Raw genomic sequence first — 19307 nt, forward strand, 5'->3', positions numbered from 1 at the left:
GACAAAATAGGGTAAACACCAGCTTGTGCTCAAGGTGTAATGAGATGATGGGGTCTTTCCCCTCCAGCATTCACTGGCACTGTGGTGTGGAGGGAGGGACAGAGCAGTTTTAAACCAGTTGACTGGTTCATTATCCTGATGTGTCCATCTTGAACTTAAATGTATTGTTTTTTAAACTTATAACCTGATTACTATTTATGATTTAAACATTCCAGCTCTACAGTGCCAGCAGAAGCCCATCAGGCCTGTTTTCAGTGAATAAACCAGATGAGTGTTGGAGACTACCCATGTCTGCAAGTACCTTTTTAGCAGACTAGAAACTTGATGGTAGTTGATGTCTTGTTCTTTAATATCCTTGCTTTAGTATGTAATATTTCCCATTTGCAGCTAGTAGGAGGTCCCTTAACTATCATGATAACCAAAGCTTTGAGTTGCTGCTTATATTAGGGGCTAGTTTGCAAATACCAGTTCATTTACCTGCTAGCACCTCCAGTTCGGGGCGGTTGGGGGCATTGGGGGGGTGATCTAGTTGATTTGCAATACCTTTGATTACCTGGAGTAATGAGAGTTGCTCCTTCAGAAAGCAGAAACGTTAACTGCATCAAGGTTTTAAAAGCGGCATTTATTGATTGAAAATAAATGTGTAGATAAGCTCTCAGCATGGAAGCCACATTATTTTTTAGTGAGCTTGAAGTACATGAAAACTCCTTATATCTTCCATCATTTACCTTGTGTGTGCTTTTAGCATCCACCTTCAAATGGAGGTGAATTTTTGACATTTTACTGAGAAAAATTTAAAATTCTTTCAGCAGCTCCCCCATAGTTTGACAAACTTCTGCAAAGAGAAAGATAAAAACACACTACAGTGGTGTACGTTGAACATTTATTACAACTAATTGGTGATGTGATAGTGCTAACATGGCCTGAATATGTACTGGTCACAATCACAACAAAGCTTATTCCAGCCCAGCAGATACAAATGAAAGTGTAAACCATGAAAACATGTTTACATACACACAAGTATGTATAAAAGTGACACTGAAACAACTGTAGAGCCTTAAAAAATACAGGGCCCACTAATGTCATCTTACCTCATTCAACTCTTTTACATGAAACGTGGTGTCTGCTTTTGTAAGATTTCTGATAACTAGGCATTGCCATGGAAGGGAAGGAAGCTGCCCTAAAGTTTGCAGCACTTGTAAGTGGAGGGAAGCAAAATAAATTTGGCCGTAACAAGCACCCCAGGAGGAATATTCGTGCTTTAAACAATGACTTAAGCAACACTTTGTGAAGAGAGGAACATATTTACCGTAAGATGCCATTATGAAGAATTCCGGTAAGTCAGTGTTTCCATTTCTATTTGGGGGCATCAAAAACCATCTAAGTCACTAAATGGTTATGACCACAAAAACAATCTGTCTCAGGAGTTGAATGTTCCTTGGCCTTAAAAATAACGTGCTCACTATTAAACAGCCGATACTCTGTTCCTCGACCCCAGTTTGGAATGCCAGAGAAATAAAGTGTAAAACACTATTTTTAGTGTAAAACACATCATTTTAATTTAGTCCTTTGTGTATTCCCTTTAAGTATGTAGTTTCCAATAAGGGTCTTTGGCGTAAATTTGGTTTTTTTTTTTTTTTTAAGTCTCAAACAGTTGAATTTTAATTCATTTGATATGTGAGTATCGATTCCCTTTATTCTCATATATGCTGAAATGCTACACACTAGTCTTTGGTTTCATAAAACCAGGTTTCATATTATAATTTAACAGTTTCCTTTGCCAAAGACGGTAATTAATGAATGTATATTACCTGATTGTGTCATTCTCATAGATGCATGATTAGATTGAGAGAAACAGATCTGTAAACTTTAAAATATCCAGAAAGGTACCATTCTTTTTCTGCATCATTCTAATTCGTATTTAAGTCCCTTATTACTTAATTAACCAAAGTTCCCTTAAAAAAAAAAAAAAAACTTTGTGTAGGCCTGAATGAAGCAGGTTAGCAAAACAGTAATACTGACAAGACGTCATCTTATACCATTAGCTAACATGGACATGAAGGCAGTGACCATCTACAGTGTGTGAAATGCCACAAGAAGTCATCAACAAGGGAGGAGAGTTATGTCAGTCCAATTTCTTCAAGAACACTACGTGGGGTTTCAGCTTCCTGTGGAGGGAAAATGTGAGACTCTGGTAAGCAGATCCGGGGAGGCTGGAGAATGTGAAATTGACGCGGAGGGATGTGCAAGTTTCAGAGAACAATGCAAGCAGGTCACTGGTTTGGGCACATTCGAATACTGAGAGCAGGTGGTTATTTACGGTTTTGCGCCCCAACGTCAGAGACCACAGAAGGATATTTTCAGCATGCATTAAATACCCACTGATTACCTACCAATGTGCTGAGTACCATTGCTGTCACAAAAAGCAGGCAAACCCACTGGCAATTTAGGAAATCACTATCGAATTAGCTACAGGAAAGGTAAGTTACCTTAGTGTTAAAAGCCTCCCCTAAATAAAAAAACAGGGAAAACCCAGAGTTCTCCCCAATCTTCACATAATTTTGTTTTCCATGCTCCCCCCCCCTTTAGGTCACATGTATTTATAGAAATGTCTTCCTCTGCGTTTTTTGCTCAGTTTTTGACTTAACTGTCCCCAGCAGCACCGCTGCAGAACCTCACCTTCCCAGCCCTCCCAGGGCAACCAGTGGCTTCAGTGGAGGCAACATACTACAAAGAGTACTCTAGGACCAAAGGCATTTTTGTCTTATGCCACAACCAATACTCATTTTTAAATGTCAAAGGAAGACAAAACAAAGCAGGCGTATCTAGAAAAAAATAATTAAAAATTTTCCAAAGCGGCTGATTGTGCACATCACAAAACAGGACCAAGGTCAAAATCAGGTATTACTTGCAACAATTTTGTAATTAAAAGGCATATGACAATTTAATGAAGAAAATGCAATTTTTAGTATCCAATAATAACTTACTTTTGCATCCTAATTGTGGTACAGCAAAAAACAAGGAAAAGAAAAAAAATTAAACTGTAAATCCATACATTAGATTTAATTGTATGTAAAGCATTACATGGTTAATGTAATTTAATCGTAAGTAAATTAAACACTAGCCTGTTTCCTGATCTGGAAAACAAGGATCACAATACTTACCTTCTTACTAGACATTTAAGGGAGAGAAGGCTTAGTGCCTGACTTCTAGAAAGTGCTCAAAAACTGTTAATTGGTAACATTACACGATTGAGACCTGCCTACATGAAGGTATTTAGCATTCAGTACTCAATAAAATATTATAAACCAACTCTGTATAAAGTTCACAAGTTTTAGGAGGTTTGTTTACTAATGAAAAATGGGTAAAAATCGGCTTTGGTGAAGAAAGGTTATCTTATGAAGTATTCTTGCCCTCGCTCCCCACATTAAACCTCATCCTAACCAGGGTACATCAAAATATATATGGGGGATAGGCAAACAAGTTAAACATTGCCACAAGATTACAATCCACCAAATACAGAATGGAGGACATTCTACAGCATGGGTGACTCGGTTAAAAAGAAAAAAAAATGGCAGGGACGAAAAGCAGGGGAGTTGTTGAAGGTGAGAAGACTCAAGAGGATGCCAGATACAGTGTGAGCCTCATTGGGAATCTGGTTCTAACAAACCAATTATAGAAATGCAATTTTCAGGCGGTTAGGAAAAATTGAACTGGGAACAAGATATTAGGAGTTAAATTTTGGGGGGTGTGGTACTTCAGTCTCTTGGTGATACATACTGAAGTATCGAAGATGAAATTATGTCCAGGGCTTGCTTTAAAACCCCGAGGCCAAAATGGAGGTGGAGGGGAGATGGATGACACAACAAGCATATTACTATGAGTATTGAGTTACAGGTGTTGAAGCTGAGTTTTCATGATAGAGTTCTTAAAGTAAGTCTGATGGAAAAGATGCCAACACTCCCAAGAATGATGTAATAAACCAGTGTTTTTGATGTATGTTTAGCCTTAAACATTAAATATACTGACATCTGAACCACATACAGCTTGAAACAATTTAAAAATAATCATTTGCATTTAACCCTTGAACAACACGGATTTGAACTGTACAGGTCCATTTATACAGAGACTTTTTACTATACAGTACTATAAGTGTATTTTCCTTAGGATTTTCTTAACATTTTTTTCCTCCAGCGTACTTTAGGAATACAGTACATAATACATGTACAAAAGATGTGTTAATGGAGTGTTTAGGTTATTGGTAAGGCTTCCAGTCAACAGTAGGCTATTAAGTTTGTGGGGAGTCAAACGTTCTATGTGGGTTTTCAACTGCCTGGGATGGTCAGTGCTCCTAACCCCCTCATTGTTCATAGGTCAGTTGTAATGTTCAATAGTTCTTAAAAACACCATGTAACCTTTAATGCATTTATTAAAAGATGCCTACACTGAATTCTATACGGCTAACATTCTTCGCTGATCCATGTAAAAATGTCTCCCATCCTATTCCCTGGAGCTGGTCAGATTTCCCCTATGTGCTCACTGCCTGCAATCCTATATAGCATTTCACAAAGAGAAGCATGTTACTTATCAAATATGCATTATTTAAAATGTGTACTTTCTAAAAGGCCTGGTTTAAAGGAATCATTTATACATTTTACTCCTTGAGACTTGTACAAATACTACATTAGTTTCTTTTACAAATTGTGTCCATAGTATAAAACGTGATCTTCCCATGTTGACACTGAAATTGTAGCTCAAAATTACCTACAAGAAGTAGCAGCTAAAGTAGTCACATTCATAGAAACGTAGAATGGCGGTTACCAAGGGCTGGGGGAAGGGGAAATGGAGAGTTGTTTAATGGATATACAGTTTGTTTCACAGGAGGAAAAATTTCTGGACGTCACTTTCATGACACTGTGAATATACTTAACAGTACTGAACTGTACACTCAACAGATTACCAGCTTAGCCACTTTTGGTGTTTTTTACACGATTTAATAAAATTACCTGGAAAAACCAAAATATAAAATATATTATTTGTCCAAAGGGATGGAGAAGAAAAAAAGTCATTCACATGAGACAAAGTACATGCAATACTTTTATTTTAGACGTGCAAGAAAAGCGATTTCAGAATCTACGAATTGAAAGCAAGCAGCTGTATATAAATAACAAAAGAAGCAACATCTTGTTACAGCTCAGCACACAGCACAGCATCCAAAGCAAACCGGCAGGAGACAATGCATATTCAGCATTAAAACCAGATGAATAACATCTTGCAGGGTGGGGGGAGGGACAGAGGGAAAAAAAATGGAAATGAAAGACCAATGTTTCCCAATGCTTTCAATGTATAATGGTAAGTTTCTCATTTGATAGCCCATCCAGGTGCTTCAAATGTAGTGCAGGACATAGAGAATGGAAAGAACTGCTCTGCCTACCTGCCTAATCTACATGTTCACAGGTCTTCTTTCAGTGGTAAACCTGAGTGTCTTCTGAATTTGTTTAATGATAACTTAGGCTTTTAAACTCTCTAGATACGAACAGTGAATTATTTGGTACTTTTCCTTTTACAATAAAATAAGTTGCACGTTTCATTAAAAGTATACACAATCATGATCAATATTAGAAGTCTTAAAATAAAACCATAGTTAACAAATTATAAGTATTTAAATGAAGACTTAATATATATTATAAAACCATAACTAGTAAAAATATTAGTATTTAAATTGAGTATTAGAATTTTAACTATATAAACTCAGTATTAACATTTTGAAAAGGTTACTTCTTATTAAACAAGAGATATTGCCGCAGAGGCTTCTGACAGAGCTTTCTGATCACTCTTAAAGGGACTGTTCAATACTGTCTAGCACAAATGTGACTGAATAAAGGTGGCATCAGGAACTTAAGAACTGTGAATGTTTTACCCTTAAATACTACGGAACAGTACAGATTTTACTTTCTGGAATTATTTCCAAATACACTTTTATGTGATACATTAGAAAACATTACCTCACATAGGCTGTAATATAGTCACACTAACGAGAATTTCTTTTCTCCCCTGAAACATTTGAAGACCAAGCCACACTCCCTGTTACTGCACGCTTATTTGGGCATAGCGTCTCCGCTGTTTTCTTTGGTGAACATTTTAACGATGGCTAAATTTTTCTCTTACAAGATTTTAATCACAGATGGTTCGTAAATGATGACATGTATGTGTTTAAGATGAACTACTACTAAAAACATTCATAGGTCATATTTCAAGAAGAAATTAAGCTAGTTGCGAGCAGGAATAAACTACATCAAGATCACATATAGGATGAAAATAAAACAGAAAAAGAAAAATGAGGACAGGAAAAACAATTACAATTGTAAAGGTACTGGTTTCTGAAATGCTCTATTATACAAGATAGTCACCAAGCTGGGGATATTTTCTTTCATAAGTATATCAGCTCTCTATTTCCTCTGTGAAACTCTGCATACACGATGAGTAGTCATTTAGTACACAGGGACATTAAAATATTCATGACGTGGCTACAAAAGAAATGCATATATTCTTACACAGTATACAAACTGACAGACACAATCAGATTCCTAGAATGTTTAGTACACAGTAAATGGAAACTTAAATTTTTGTTTTCGTTCTTTGGTTTATGGCTGAACATTTAACTTATAAACAGTGCTTAGGAGTTCCAATTCATCTTTTGGTAACGTTATATAATGATAATCAAAATGACCTATATCCTACAAAATCCAAAAGCACTGTTATTAGGCTGAAGAGATTTTCAGTGTAAAATCGTCTGGTCAATGCTGAGTTAACTGAAAATTCAATTAGAATACTACCTCCCACCAGTCTTCAAGTATGTCAGGATTTTATTACACAAAGTAAAGGAATTTAATCCCTTAATGAAAATCATTACATCCTTAGGTGACCATAAACTCCTCTACAGATCCTAAAGGAAAATCTTTGCCAAGAAAAAGTGGAAAAGTAGTCACCCATTTGGTATATTAACTAGCAATGGAGGTGTTTAATGGTTCACTTAGCTTAAAAAAAATTCCAAAGACTATGCCTTTGAGACTAAGGATATTATTTTTTTAAAATAATTCTCAAGATAGATTTTAAAGAACTCTCCAAAAAGATTGTTAAATGTCTATGCCTACAAATGTATGTAAATAGAGGTTTCTCATATCAACGAGGTAACCTGAGGTGAGGTTTGAAACTGACCGAGTGTGTCCACAGATGGATTTCTAGGGACTCAAAGAACTCCCTGAAACTAGAGGCAAAATTACATACAGATTTTCCTGAGAAGAGGGGCCGTGGCTCTTCGGGCTCTCAAAGGGATTATACCCATGCCAAAAGGCTTGTGCTCATTTGACGGCTTGTAAAATATCCTCATTTTAATATTGAAGTTGGCATTTTGAAATGATAGGCTACAGGGGCGCCTGGGTGGCACAGCGGTTAAGCGTCTGCCTTCGGCTCAGGGCGTGATCCTGGCGTTATGGGCGAGCCCCACATCAGGCTCTTCCGCTATGAGCCTGCTTCTTCCTCTCCCACTCCCCCTGCTTGTGTTCCCTCTTCTCGCTGGCTGTCTCTCTCTCTGTCAAATAAATAAATAAAATCTTAAAAAAAAAAAAAAAAAGATGATAGGCTACAAAGTCATGTAAACTGTTCAAATATGTATCAGATCCCTTATACAATAACTATTAAATACACAAGTATCGGAGAAGTACCACTTAAATTTTAATCCTCAGATAATTCTTAAAACAGTTTAAAAAGAGATAGTTTTGCCTTTTTTCCCCACCCAGAATATAGTGGCATGAACCAGCAAGTTAAAATAATAGTAGTAATAAACCCCAAATGCTTCATTTTCTTACAGAAGCTCTCATTTTTCATAGGGGAATTCTATTTATCTATTTCTGTACCAGTGACCTTAGTCCTTCACAGTATTTAATAATGGTTTGTTGTTAAGGAACCTCTGAACCTATTTCAATATTCTCTGTGTAAAAAAATAAATTATAAGTCCCAATGATGGATCATTATCAAAATTCCCTATGAAAATATCAGTTAAAGGAAATACTGGGACTATCCCTTGGGATTTAATGTAATTAGACTTTTCAGGTAATGCTAAAATATAAATAACAAACTTGACAAAATTTTAAGTACAAACTGAATTCATAGATCCTACTACATTTTGATGCATGTCAGTACTCCAGCACGTATCCTAGTATGCTTTTACACCCCATGAAACTCTTCCTGTGATACATATTCTCTGTTTTCTGGAGAGAGAACAAGAAAAGTTTAAGTCTGTCAACCTTTCACCTACATACCAGTTCTTTGAGATTTTATAAAATTATAGCTTTTCATCTTTTTTGTTTTCTCTCTTAATTTTATACATACTATGGAAAAACCAACCATGGACAGCTTATGCCCACTGAAAGAAAAGAGAAAGGTAGTTTCCCCAAATAGGGCTGAGCACACCGCTGTCCTTCCCTAGAAGAGACTTACTAGGAAAGGGACAAACAATTCTCAAACGAGATTGCCCGGCATTTCTGACAGACGTTTTACTACATCAGTAAAGGAAGGGTAGATGAGATGCCTAACTATTCTTTATAGCCAATGATCGGTATTATTATTCTTAAGAAATTAGCATCTATCAATTGTGAAGAATATTCTTCATGGGGAGAAAACCCTCTTCATTGGAAAAACATAATTAAGAAGAAAAACCCTAAAATGCACACAAATAATGTATTCTTTTACCATTTTTAAGTTGCTGTAACATGTTTTCAATAATTTCTCAGTTTAGACAGAGTCTGAAAAAGTTGTGCTAAAAATGCCTTAAAGACCACCTAACATTTAAGGTTGATTTTAAGCTAAATGATACAGGTATACCCACATTAACCAAGTTATTTCTTCTCTTATATACAAAGAAAATACTATAGTAGATGAATATAACTCCAGTATTCTGGGCCCTCACACCACCAGAACATCTTCTGAGTCATGGAATAATTAATTAAGAATCGGGGAGGGTGAGAGTCGAGTCTGTCACAACACACAAGGGGTCCTGGGTGGAACCAGAACTACTCTCTTCCACTACCCAGAAAGCTGAGTTCCTCAATACATTAAAACATCAGTGATTTAGATTACATGGGAATAAAGGCTAGAATGAAAACAGAAAAAAAATTTTAATCCAGTTGTATTACACAAATACAAACTGCAAATTGCCCTTAGTATCAGTTCTTTGGAAACCTATTTTTTGAATAACAATGAGACATTATTTTCAACCTGACATGGGCCTGAAATCCCGGGCAATCCTTTTTCTCCCTGCCATTAAGTCTATTCCAAACCCTCAGCATTTTCCTCAAATCATCTACCTCTTCTCTTTCTCCTCTGTCCCCAGCAACTCTCCTCTAGATAATAAGTTTCTCAAAGACAAGAAAAGGACAACTTTCTGAATTTCACTCATTCAAATGATGAGGAAAAAACAAACTACAGCTTTACCCAGTTATCTCCTCCCAACAGGAGGAAGATTCATCTTGCCTAAGACCAATGATTTTGACTCCATTCCCATTCACCCTGCCAATATACTTTCCCCTTTATTCTATTCCTAGTTTTCACTGGTCTCTGCATTCATTCCTTCTCCTTGGTACACACCCATGTATGTTCAACTTTCCTCCATACCCAGAGGAACTTTTTCTCAGTCCCCCTACAGAAAGAACCAGAGGTAGTGGGAAGTGCAGGTTAACAAACACAGCAGAGAGCGGAATTAAGTTACACCTGCTCTTAAAACTGTCTACATTCTAAAGAAAAGACAAACCCCGTTACCTTAAAAATTCCCAGATATTCATCACACTAGGCTGATGACTCAAAAGTATAACAGTCTGGGAAACTATAAAGAAACTGGAAGTTTAGCACTTATCTGAAGGCTTAAATCCTGTTGAGATGAGTGCTTAACTACCAGTATTGGATCCGAAACTGAAAACCTAGTCTCCTGATTTTCTCTTTCTAGCACACGATGTGTTCAAAGAGCAAATAATTTACACTTAATGAAAAATAAATATAAGTGTAATTTGAAGTTACTGCTCTACTCGTTTTTCTTGTGAAGGGGCTTCACTTATTCCTTGTACTATAAGTACTATCCTCATGTTCTAGAATACAATGGACCTTTTATTGCCCCTCACTGAATTCTGTGGCAAAGTCCCTACTCTCGACTCTGGAACACTATTCCTTGTGCTTAAAGACCAGAGGGCCAGAGAATGTCCAAATTCACTAAGATCTATGTTTAGCAATGAATAAAAGAGAATCCGAGGCCCTTGTAAGGTACCTTTTAGATGATACAGTTCATGGTGTCAGTATTATTCCACCAACAATTGTGAGGCACTAATAAATGATTTTTTTTTTTTTACATTAAGTTAGTAATGAGTGGCAAGAGCAATATGGTTGTCCAGATGGTTAAGTGTCTAAAATGGCCAAGAGAGAACACAAGTGCTTCACTTTACATGCTGGAACTTTTCTTTTTAGCAAATCCTACTCTAATTTTACCTAATGGAACAAAACAATGTGTACTCTTCCATTCAAACAGTTTCATTTTGTCATTTAAAAAATTTAAAAATTAAAATTTTATACTTCTAGGGGCACCTGGGTGGCACAGCGGTTAAGCGTCTGCCTTCGGCTCAGGGCGTGATCCCGGCGTTATGGGATCGAGTCCCACATCAGGCTCCTCCGCTATGAGCCTGCTTCTTCCTCTCCCACTCCCCCTGCTTGTGTTCCCTCTCTCGCTGGCTGTCTCTATCTCTGTCAAATAAATAAATAAAATCTTTAAAAAAAAAAATTTTATACTTCTAATACAGGTTTGTTTTACACTTCTAGAAAAGGGGGGGACCTCAAACATTTTCAGAGGTAATGCCGGTAAATTAATGTCCCACTCCTAGATCTTTTCTCACTTGATACACCTTGAATATTTTTCCATATCATTACCTAGAAATCAATCTCATTTCTTTTACAGACAGATAACAGTCTCATGTATGGCTGTACTGTAATTTTCTTAACCTATTTCCCACTGATTAACATTTGGATAAGTTCCAGTGGCTTAATATTATACTGAATCTTAGTGTATTTGTATGTCTCTATTGGATACAGTTCCTTGAAATTTAACTGATGGGTCAAAAGGTGTACAAATTTAACTGTTAACAGGTATCACCAGACTAATCCTCCAAAATGGAATATAAGTTTAAGTGCTTACAAGTAGCAAAGAGGGTCGCTCATCCTTGCCAATCCAAGAACAAAGCAAAAAAGGTTCTAGTTCATTATTTTCATTTACATTCCCTTATGTAAAAGGGCCATTTGTTTTCTCTTTCATTGTGATTTATATCTACTGCTTTTCCTATTGTGCTGTTGATGTTTCTATTACGTTTCAAAAGTTTATCTTAAAAATGATGGGAATAACTTAACTACATCTTGTAAAGCCTACTCTAAAACCTATTAGTTATAAAATACTAAGAACAAATTACTTTCTCTGGCAGTTAATTGTACTTTTTAAATTAAAAAAGCAGATTAATTAGTAAATATAAACTTTAGACTGTAAAGAAACAGTTTTAAGCATATTTCAGGGTAACCGTATTGTATCTGCCTAGGTCTCCCATTTGGATAATGTGAAATGCTTTAAATTTGATCAGGGATCTCAAAAAATAACAGAATTTCTTTTTATCACTGAATTTCAAATATTCAAACTCTAGATGTGTACTAAGTAAATTCTTTAAGGCTAATAAGGTACAAAAGTACAACAACAAAAGTCTACATGTACAATAATAAAAGTCTATATATGCAAATTCTGGTCATTTAAAACTAGTCCCCCTCTAAAAAAAAATTTATCAAGTCCCTAAGGTGGATGGGGAAGTCAGCAGAAAATCAAAAAAATATTCGAATTGCCTACAGGGTATACTCAATTCTGTTTCCAGGTAAAAACTCAATTACCTTAACAGGCATTAACTGATTTGGTTATTGTTGAGGAAATGAAATTATAAAGTGACGTCCCACAAGCTTTGCTGTGGGTTAGGTGCTAAAGTCAACCACATATTATCTCTCCAGGCACTGGTTATCAAGTAAAGGTGTTCTGTTGACTCACAGAGGTGATTTTTATAGCCATTTACATGTTCTTATTAAGTAGATTTGTCCTTCCTTTACAGTTCTTAGGGTTTTTTTTCCCTTTCTACTTCTGATTCATTTCAGGTCATTTATACTCTGGACTATATATTGAAAAGATGTAGCAGTCTATAAACGTAAATGGAATCTTTATATATCCTACTGTGTTAAATTAAACCAGGGTTTTGCAAACACAGCACTACTGATACTTGAGGCGAGATAATTCCTTGTTCTAGGAGGGCTGTCCAGGGCACTGCTGGGTGTTTAGCACCATCCTTGGTCTTCACCTGCCAGATGCCAGTAAGCACCCCACTGCCAGTCGTGACAATCAAAAATATGGGCATTGTTCAATGTTCCGTGAGGACGCCTAATTGCCTCACTCCCCACCCCAGTTGAGAACCACTGAGTTAATCTAATTGTCTCTGGTTGATGGGTAGGTAAAATTATGTTCCAGTGTGCTTACCTGTATTTGTTAATTTTTCTATAATGGGAACTTTTATTTTTAAAAAAGGCAACAGAGGAAACAAAAGAAAATTTTAAAGAATGTGTCAGGCGAAAAAAGAACTCAAACCCTGAAATTTTTCAGAAAGTACTTTTTAAAGAAAAAAATCACCAACAACTAGGACTAGGCTCTTTGCAGGTCCCAATCCTAGGGTGCAAACAATGATCAATTTAGTAGATCAGGATCAACATTGAAAAAAAGAATAGGGGTGCCTGGGTGGCACTGTGGTTAAGCATCTGCCTTTGGCTCAGGGCGTGATCCCGGCGTTATGGGATCGAGCCCCACATCAGGCTCCTCCGCTCTGAGCCTGCTTCTTCCTCTCCCTCCCCCTGCTTGTGTTCCCTCTCTCGCTGGCTGTCTCTCTCTCTCTCAAATAAATAAATAAAATCTTAAAAAAAAAAAAAAAAAAGAAAAAGAAAAAATAGAATAGAAAATGTGAGATTGCAAAACAAGAAATAAAGTATTATTTAACAAAATATTTTTTTTCAGTTTATGTGCATGTAGCTATTATATAAAAATGTATTTTATTACTGTGGGTTCTTGTCAAATATCTTTGAAAATCAGATTTACAGTTACTGATTTTAAGTTACTCCAACTTTTCATTATTACAAATAGCCCAGAGTAGGAAGAGTGGGCTCAAAATTTGTTAAAATGAAACGGGGGCGGGGGGCTGGGGCACCTGGGTGGCTCAGTCGTTAAGCGTCTGCCTTTGGCTCAGGGCGTGATCCTGGCATTCTGGGATCGAGCCCCACATCAGGCTCCTCCACTGGGAGCCTGCTTCTTCCTCTCCCACTCCCCCTGCCTGTGTTCCCTCTCTTGCTGGCTGTCTCTCTCTCTGTCAAATAAATAAATAAATAAAATCTAAAAAAAAAAAAAAAATGAAACGGGGGGGGGATCCTCAAAATTCTGAAAAGCAGACAAAGAGCTCAAAAAACACACATACAGCAAAATGATTACAACCTGAAAACCAGTGACCAAGGACACTGGCCGAATTTCTTATAAAATGTAAACAAAAGGCAAGATTTGTTCTCCCTTCTGTTTTTTTTGTATCTGCCCTTCTGTACTTTCCATTTCAAACATTAATGTAACCAATCCTTACTTATCCAGTTTGTTCTAGCAGACCCCAATCAAGTTTACCTATAAAAAAATTAAAATATGCTGCCATAAGAGTATAGCCTTGATAGCTTTTAACGTTATTTAAAACTAAAAGGTTTAGGCTTGAAGGTTTTAACATAAACAGTGGAAATTACAAAGGAATCATAGGAGTTTGTCTAATTAGATCAAATCCTAAGAGGATTTATATCAAAACGCTTTTTGCTGTTAAATGATATTATTGTATATATTTGAACATATCTAGCTGTTATAAAACAATATATGACATTCTCGAGTTTGACTAGCATACCCAAATATTCTTAAAGCAAGATTTTAATTTTTAAAAAAATCCCCAAACTTCATACTAAAGGGCATGTCATTAAATACCTCAAGTACTTATTTACTTAAAATAATTTTAAGTTATAAAAGATTTATTTTTAAAGATCACTTTTTCTAAGATTCTTACCTTTCCATTTTTATGCAGTCCAACAGATTTATTACTTCCACAAAGATGGTGCATAGTACTAAGATATATCATGCAGCCCCAGCACTAAAACAAATCAATTTTAGCGGCGCTAATTCTCCACAGAGCACCACTTTCTAGCCGAGGCAGATTAACAACTGCAAATCCAAGAGAATCTCTTCCTGAAGTGGATCATGTCGAAGTAGAAGCAAATCCGTGAGTGTACTGCTTGCTTTTGGTAGCTCACTTATTTTGCATTGCTCAGATTAGTGAGAAACAATACCAACAGCAAACAAAGCTCAAAAGGAAAACCCCCACAAATTTCAAAACGATGCTGTTAGTATAAAAAAGAAAGGCTGACACATCTCAAAGCGCCGATCAACACCATCATGCATCTAACCGCTGAGGTTAAAGCCCAACGCCTGGTATTTTAACTATTTGATCTTCACAGATCAGGCAAGGACTTGAAATCATCTCACGTGCAACAGTCTTTGCATAACACCCCATTTTATCCATGCCACAAAAATGGTAAATTTGGTAGTTACCAATAAATAAGTTGGGGGTCAAAGGGACTAAAGCCTTAGACTGCTCTTTATCATAAGATATCCTCAGACAAACCTCCCCATTCTTCATTCTGGCTCTATAAAATTAACAGCAGAGAAAAACTGGTAAGTGCCCGATTTTACAAAGAAAATGCACTCTATATTTCCTTGGTCATTAGATCTATGTTCATAAATCAACTGTACCACTCCCCCATGTCCTCCCCCTCAAAAAACTAGCTTAAAATAGGCCCTTAATTGGTGGGGGGGGGAAATGTTCCAAGTATTGCAAAGAATGTCAATTTAGTAATCTCAGCATGTTGCACTTTAGTAATTTAAGAATCAAGCTAAGTACCAGTGGCATGTTAAGAAAACCTGTGTTAAATTCCAACAAACATTAAAAATTGGATAATGGACTAATTTTTCTGGGCTTTACCCCCAAATTTAACTATGTATTCACAGAACCAAATACGAAAAATAATACGGAATTCACTCTAGAAATGTCAAAACTGAACCACTGTTTACCAAGTAACTAAGTAAAATAAAAAAGGTATCTTTATTATTTAATCACAATGTCTGATGTTTTAGCAATTATTATTCAAATACACACTTATGTTCTCATTACTGGCTATAATATGCTAATAGAAAATCTACTTTATCCACTGACTGTGCCCTGTTTGCCTATAAAATGATAGACTTGCTTCAGCAAACTACATGACATTTATACAAATTGAATAAAAGGGAAATTTTAAAGAAATTTTTCTGAAGAAAATAAACATTCTTAAGGATGGAAATGTGTATTTCACAAATTTTAAAAGGGCTAAAATAAAAATCATTTTGCTATTTCCATGTATCATTAAGCCAACAGATACTTTCATTATAAATTCAAAGGCACTGTTGGTGTTTAGAAATAATCAAGTAAAAGACCTGATACCAAACAGAAAAATCACAATACAGACAAAACTGAATTAAAATAAATTACTTAGGACTACTATAATTTTAAGGCTGCATTTAGATAAGTGTCTTTACAGCTATATTTACAATTTTGGAAGCAAAATCATATTCATGACATAGGCTACGTGAATACTATATCCCACATTATACGACCAAAAAAGCTACTATAAATCCAGCTTTGATAAATCCAACAAGAAATGATTTTAAAGATATGTTATTTATATCTATACACTCAATTTAAAAATACCAACTACTGATAGTTCGGACAATGAAAATTTTCAGTATAAGAGGTAAAAAATGGCATCTGTGTTAGGAAATGTACTCTGTTCCATACAGAAAAACCTCCAGAATGATGAATCACTTTATTACTGAAAAACACAGAAGTCGGTACCAGAAACAGAAGGTTTAAGATACACATACCAAGACAATACACAAATAGGGCAGGGGGAGACACGGATATTACTCACTGATCAAGATATCACATAGCTCTGAAGTCCAGCGATCCGGGTTTGGAATGCTAGGACCAGTCACTGGAACCTCACTGAGCCTCTATTTCTTCACTTGTTAAAAAGGTGCTCATGATCCTTCTCAGGGCATCGTGAGGATTAGCACAGGAAGCTTCCCATCCAAGTGCTCAATAAGCATTAGCTATCATCATAGTTCTTTTTTGCTCTCATGGTGTCCAGACATGTTCTCATTACTGACTATATATAAGATGCTAATAGAAAACCTACTTTATCAACTGTCTGCCCTGTTTGCCTATAAAATGAAGAACTACCTAAACAAACCACAAGATGTTTATATAAATTGGGTAAAAGGGAAACTTTAAAGAAATTTAGCCGTTTTTTCTCATCTTATTCCACCACCTATTTTATGAACATATTAAATACTCTTCCAAAGATGTAAACATGTATCATGTATCAACATATAAATTAATCTATTTTAGGAAACAAGCATCTTGTCATCCCTGGATTTGCGACAGTATGTGGGCAAATAACCTGAATGACTAACAGATTAACCTGAACAGAAGCATCTGAAGCCTTACTGCTTCACAAGGCCTTAACCTGCCATGTACTATAACTCACTCTAAATTCAGAACTGACCAGTTGTGTCCTGCCTCAAGACCTGAATGGCTAAATTAAGAAAAATGGTTCACTCGGACCACTGAATAGAAAATGTCTTAATATACTATCACTTTGGTTTATGTACAAAACAATCTTAAGGTAGTCACAGATGAAAAACAGGGCCAAAGCTCTCTTCTAAAGATACACTGTAGTTAACAGTAGTCAAATTTTTTTTTTTTTTAACCAGGGTGAGACAGGGAAAGAAAAATCTTAACGTGGACCACAGACATCCCATGCTTCTCTCCACTCCTTTCTCCAGAGATACAAAAATACTACTTCAAAAAAGGAGGTATCTTACTATTAAGATACTTTAATAGGGGAGATACACACATACTCACAAATATGGACTTGGAATGACTTTTTTTTTTTTAAAAGATTTTATTTATTTATTTGACAGAGATAGAGACAGCCAGCGAGAGAGGGAACACAAGCAGGGGGAGTGGGAGAGGGAAGAAGCAGGCTCATAGCAGAGGAGCCTGATGTGGGGTTCGATCCCACAATGCCGGGATCACGCCCTGAGCTGAAGGCAGACGCTTAACTGCTGTGCCACCCAGGCGCCCCTGGAATGACATTTTTATCCCCAATGCAAGCTATAAAGTAAACTTAGTATGCCTGTCATATTATAAAGTCTATAGCAATTGTTCAGTAGAGTTTAAAAAACAATCCAGACACAGAAAAGATCAGTGCCCTAAATACTACTCTCCAGGAAAAATATATTAAAATTAAAAGGTGAACTTCAAGAACTTTAGAAATGTTTTAAGGGAGATGTAATTAATCAGGAAATGATGAAGAACTTAGAGGAAACACCAGGATCTGACAGAGCAGAATATAGTTACATAATAATGAAATATAAAAGTGAACAAAGGAAGAGACAAATATGAAAAATTCCCAGTTCCTGATTCTGGTTTGACCTTATTTTTAGAAAAGCCTGATTAGTAAACAGCAAAATAAGGAGGTCCTAACTTTAAAACCAACTTTACAATAGCACAATATGAACTTGTGGTCACAATATCAGATGTTAAAAAAAAAAAAATCTTCCCAATGACATATTTGCGGTCAATTAATAAAGAACTGTGCCAAACTACACATAAGGCAAAGGGGCTGTGCTCATTTCACTACTGACGTTGGCTAGCATCAGGGCTGCCAACAAAAGATTCCACTTTTGCAGGCATCTTAACCACTGTTTTGTTAACTCAAGATCATTACATGTACAATGTATTCTCTTATATTTAATATATGTACGTTCTGAATGATGTCATCCCAAGTTGAAGCAATCCTCACAACTGACCCAGTCAGTGACTAATGCAGAGCCATGACCAAAGCCCTACCTCCCACAGAGGCCCACAGTTAAGAAACAGAGATGTACTCTTTTTAGTTCACACTTCTGTTATAACACAAATGCTAAAAAATTGTATTTAAAGCCTCCTTTAATAATAAAAAAAGAGAATTAACTTAATGGAAACACACTACATTTTTTATATTGACTAGCTCCTTCTCCTTGTGCTATAGACTTCCTATTTGATTAAAACCACAATTACCACTAAAGCATAATTCAACTTGGTATCTGAATTAAGGTATCTTTAATATTTTGAAAAAGGTGGCCTTATCTATGAAATTTTAAATTTCAGAAACTGAAGGTCCAGAAACAAATATACAAATAACCAAGGACAAATGTGAAAATTGGAAATGGGAGTTTATCAACGGTTCCTGTGATATCAAGGCAAAATAAGAATACAGTCATTTGACAGAACATGTTTGTTATTTAAAAAGAGCAAAGAGGGGTGCCTGGGCAGCTCAGTTGGTTAAGCATCCAACTCTTGGGTTTGGCTCAGGTCACAATCTCAGGGGCGTTGAGATTGAGCCCTGAGTCGGTTCCCTGCTCAGTGTGGAGTGTACTTGAGAGATTTTCGCTCTCCCTCTCCTTCTGCCTCTCCCTCCCACTTGTGCTCTCTTTCTCTCTCTCTCTCCCCCTTTCTCTCAGATAAATAGATAAATCTTTAAAAAGAGCAAAGAAAGGCCCAAATGCTTTTTAGTTAGTTTTGCTAACACAAAACTAGAGAGTTCTACAAAGGTATAATTATAACATTATCATTTCCTTGGCTACATTTGCACTTAATGGACATGAGGTGAAAATATGAACCAATCTGGGATGAAAATGCCATAGTCTCACAATCAGCTGATTATCCAGCCACACTAATGTGAAAAGGGGTTATCTGCAGTAATTCAGAACAATGGATTGAGAATTCTCAAATTACTGTTGGACAAATCTTTTCCCTTCTTAGTCTGTCTTCTAAAGGTTTAGACTCTAGTGTTTTGGGGTCCAAAAATGGGCCATCAATATGACAGACCATTTCCAAAGCAAAAAATCCATCCACAGATAACTAAGTTGATGTGACTGACACATACTCCAATTAAGATACTGCTCATGGACACTACATGCCAAGCATGCTTCAGAGTAATTTCTGAAACTTTAAGAATGAGGGAACATAACTGGACTTCCC

General features: G+C 36.3%; 1 protein-coding gene across 3 annotated transcripts in view; it reads right to left on the reverse strand.

Moving 5' to 3' along the window:
• Window positions 1-603: 603 nt before the first annotated feature.
• AP1S2 (adaptor related protein complex 1 subunit sigma 2) overlaps window positions 604-19307 on the reverse strand; it is a 30552-nt gene continuing 11848 nt past the window's right edge. The window contains exons 5-6 of one of the 3 annotated variants that reach the window (XM_034649638.1): window positions 2988-2996; window positions 604-2168 (exon numbers count right to left, since the gene is read on the reverse strand). In XM_034649638.1, coding sequence (XP_034505529.1) covers window positions 2121-2168; window positions 2988-2996 — 57 coding nt within the window. In that variant the 3' untranslated portion in view covers window positions 604-2120. Of the gene's footprint in view, window positions 2169-2987; window positions 2997-3753; window positions 6528-19307 lie in introns of those variants that run through there. The other 2 variants (XM_034649639.1, XM_034649640.1) reach the window with 2 other exon arrangements.

Source organism: Ailuropoda melanoleuca, chromosome X (genome assembly GCF_002007445.2).
Source record: "Ailuropoda melanoleuca isolate Jingjing chromosome X, ASM200744v2, whole genome shotgun sequence".
NCBI classification, from domain to species: Eukaryota; Metazoa; Chordata; class Mammalia; order Carnivora; family Ursidae; genus Ailuropoda; species Ailuropoda melanoleuca.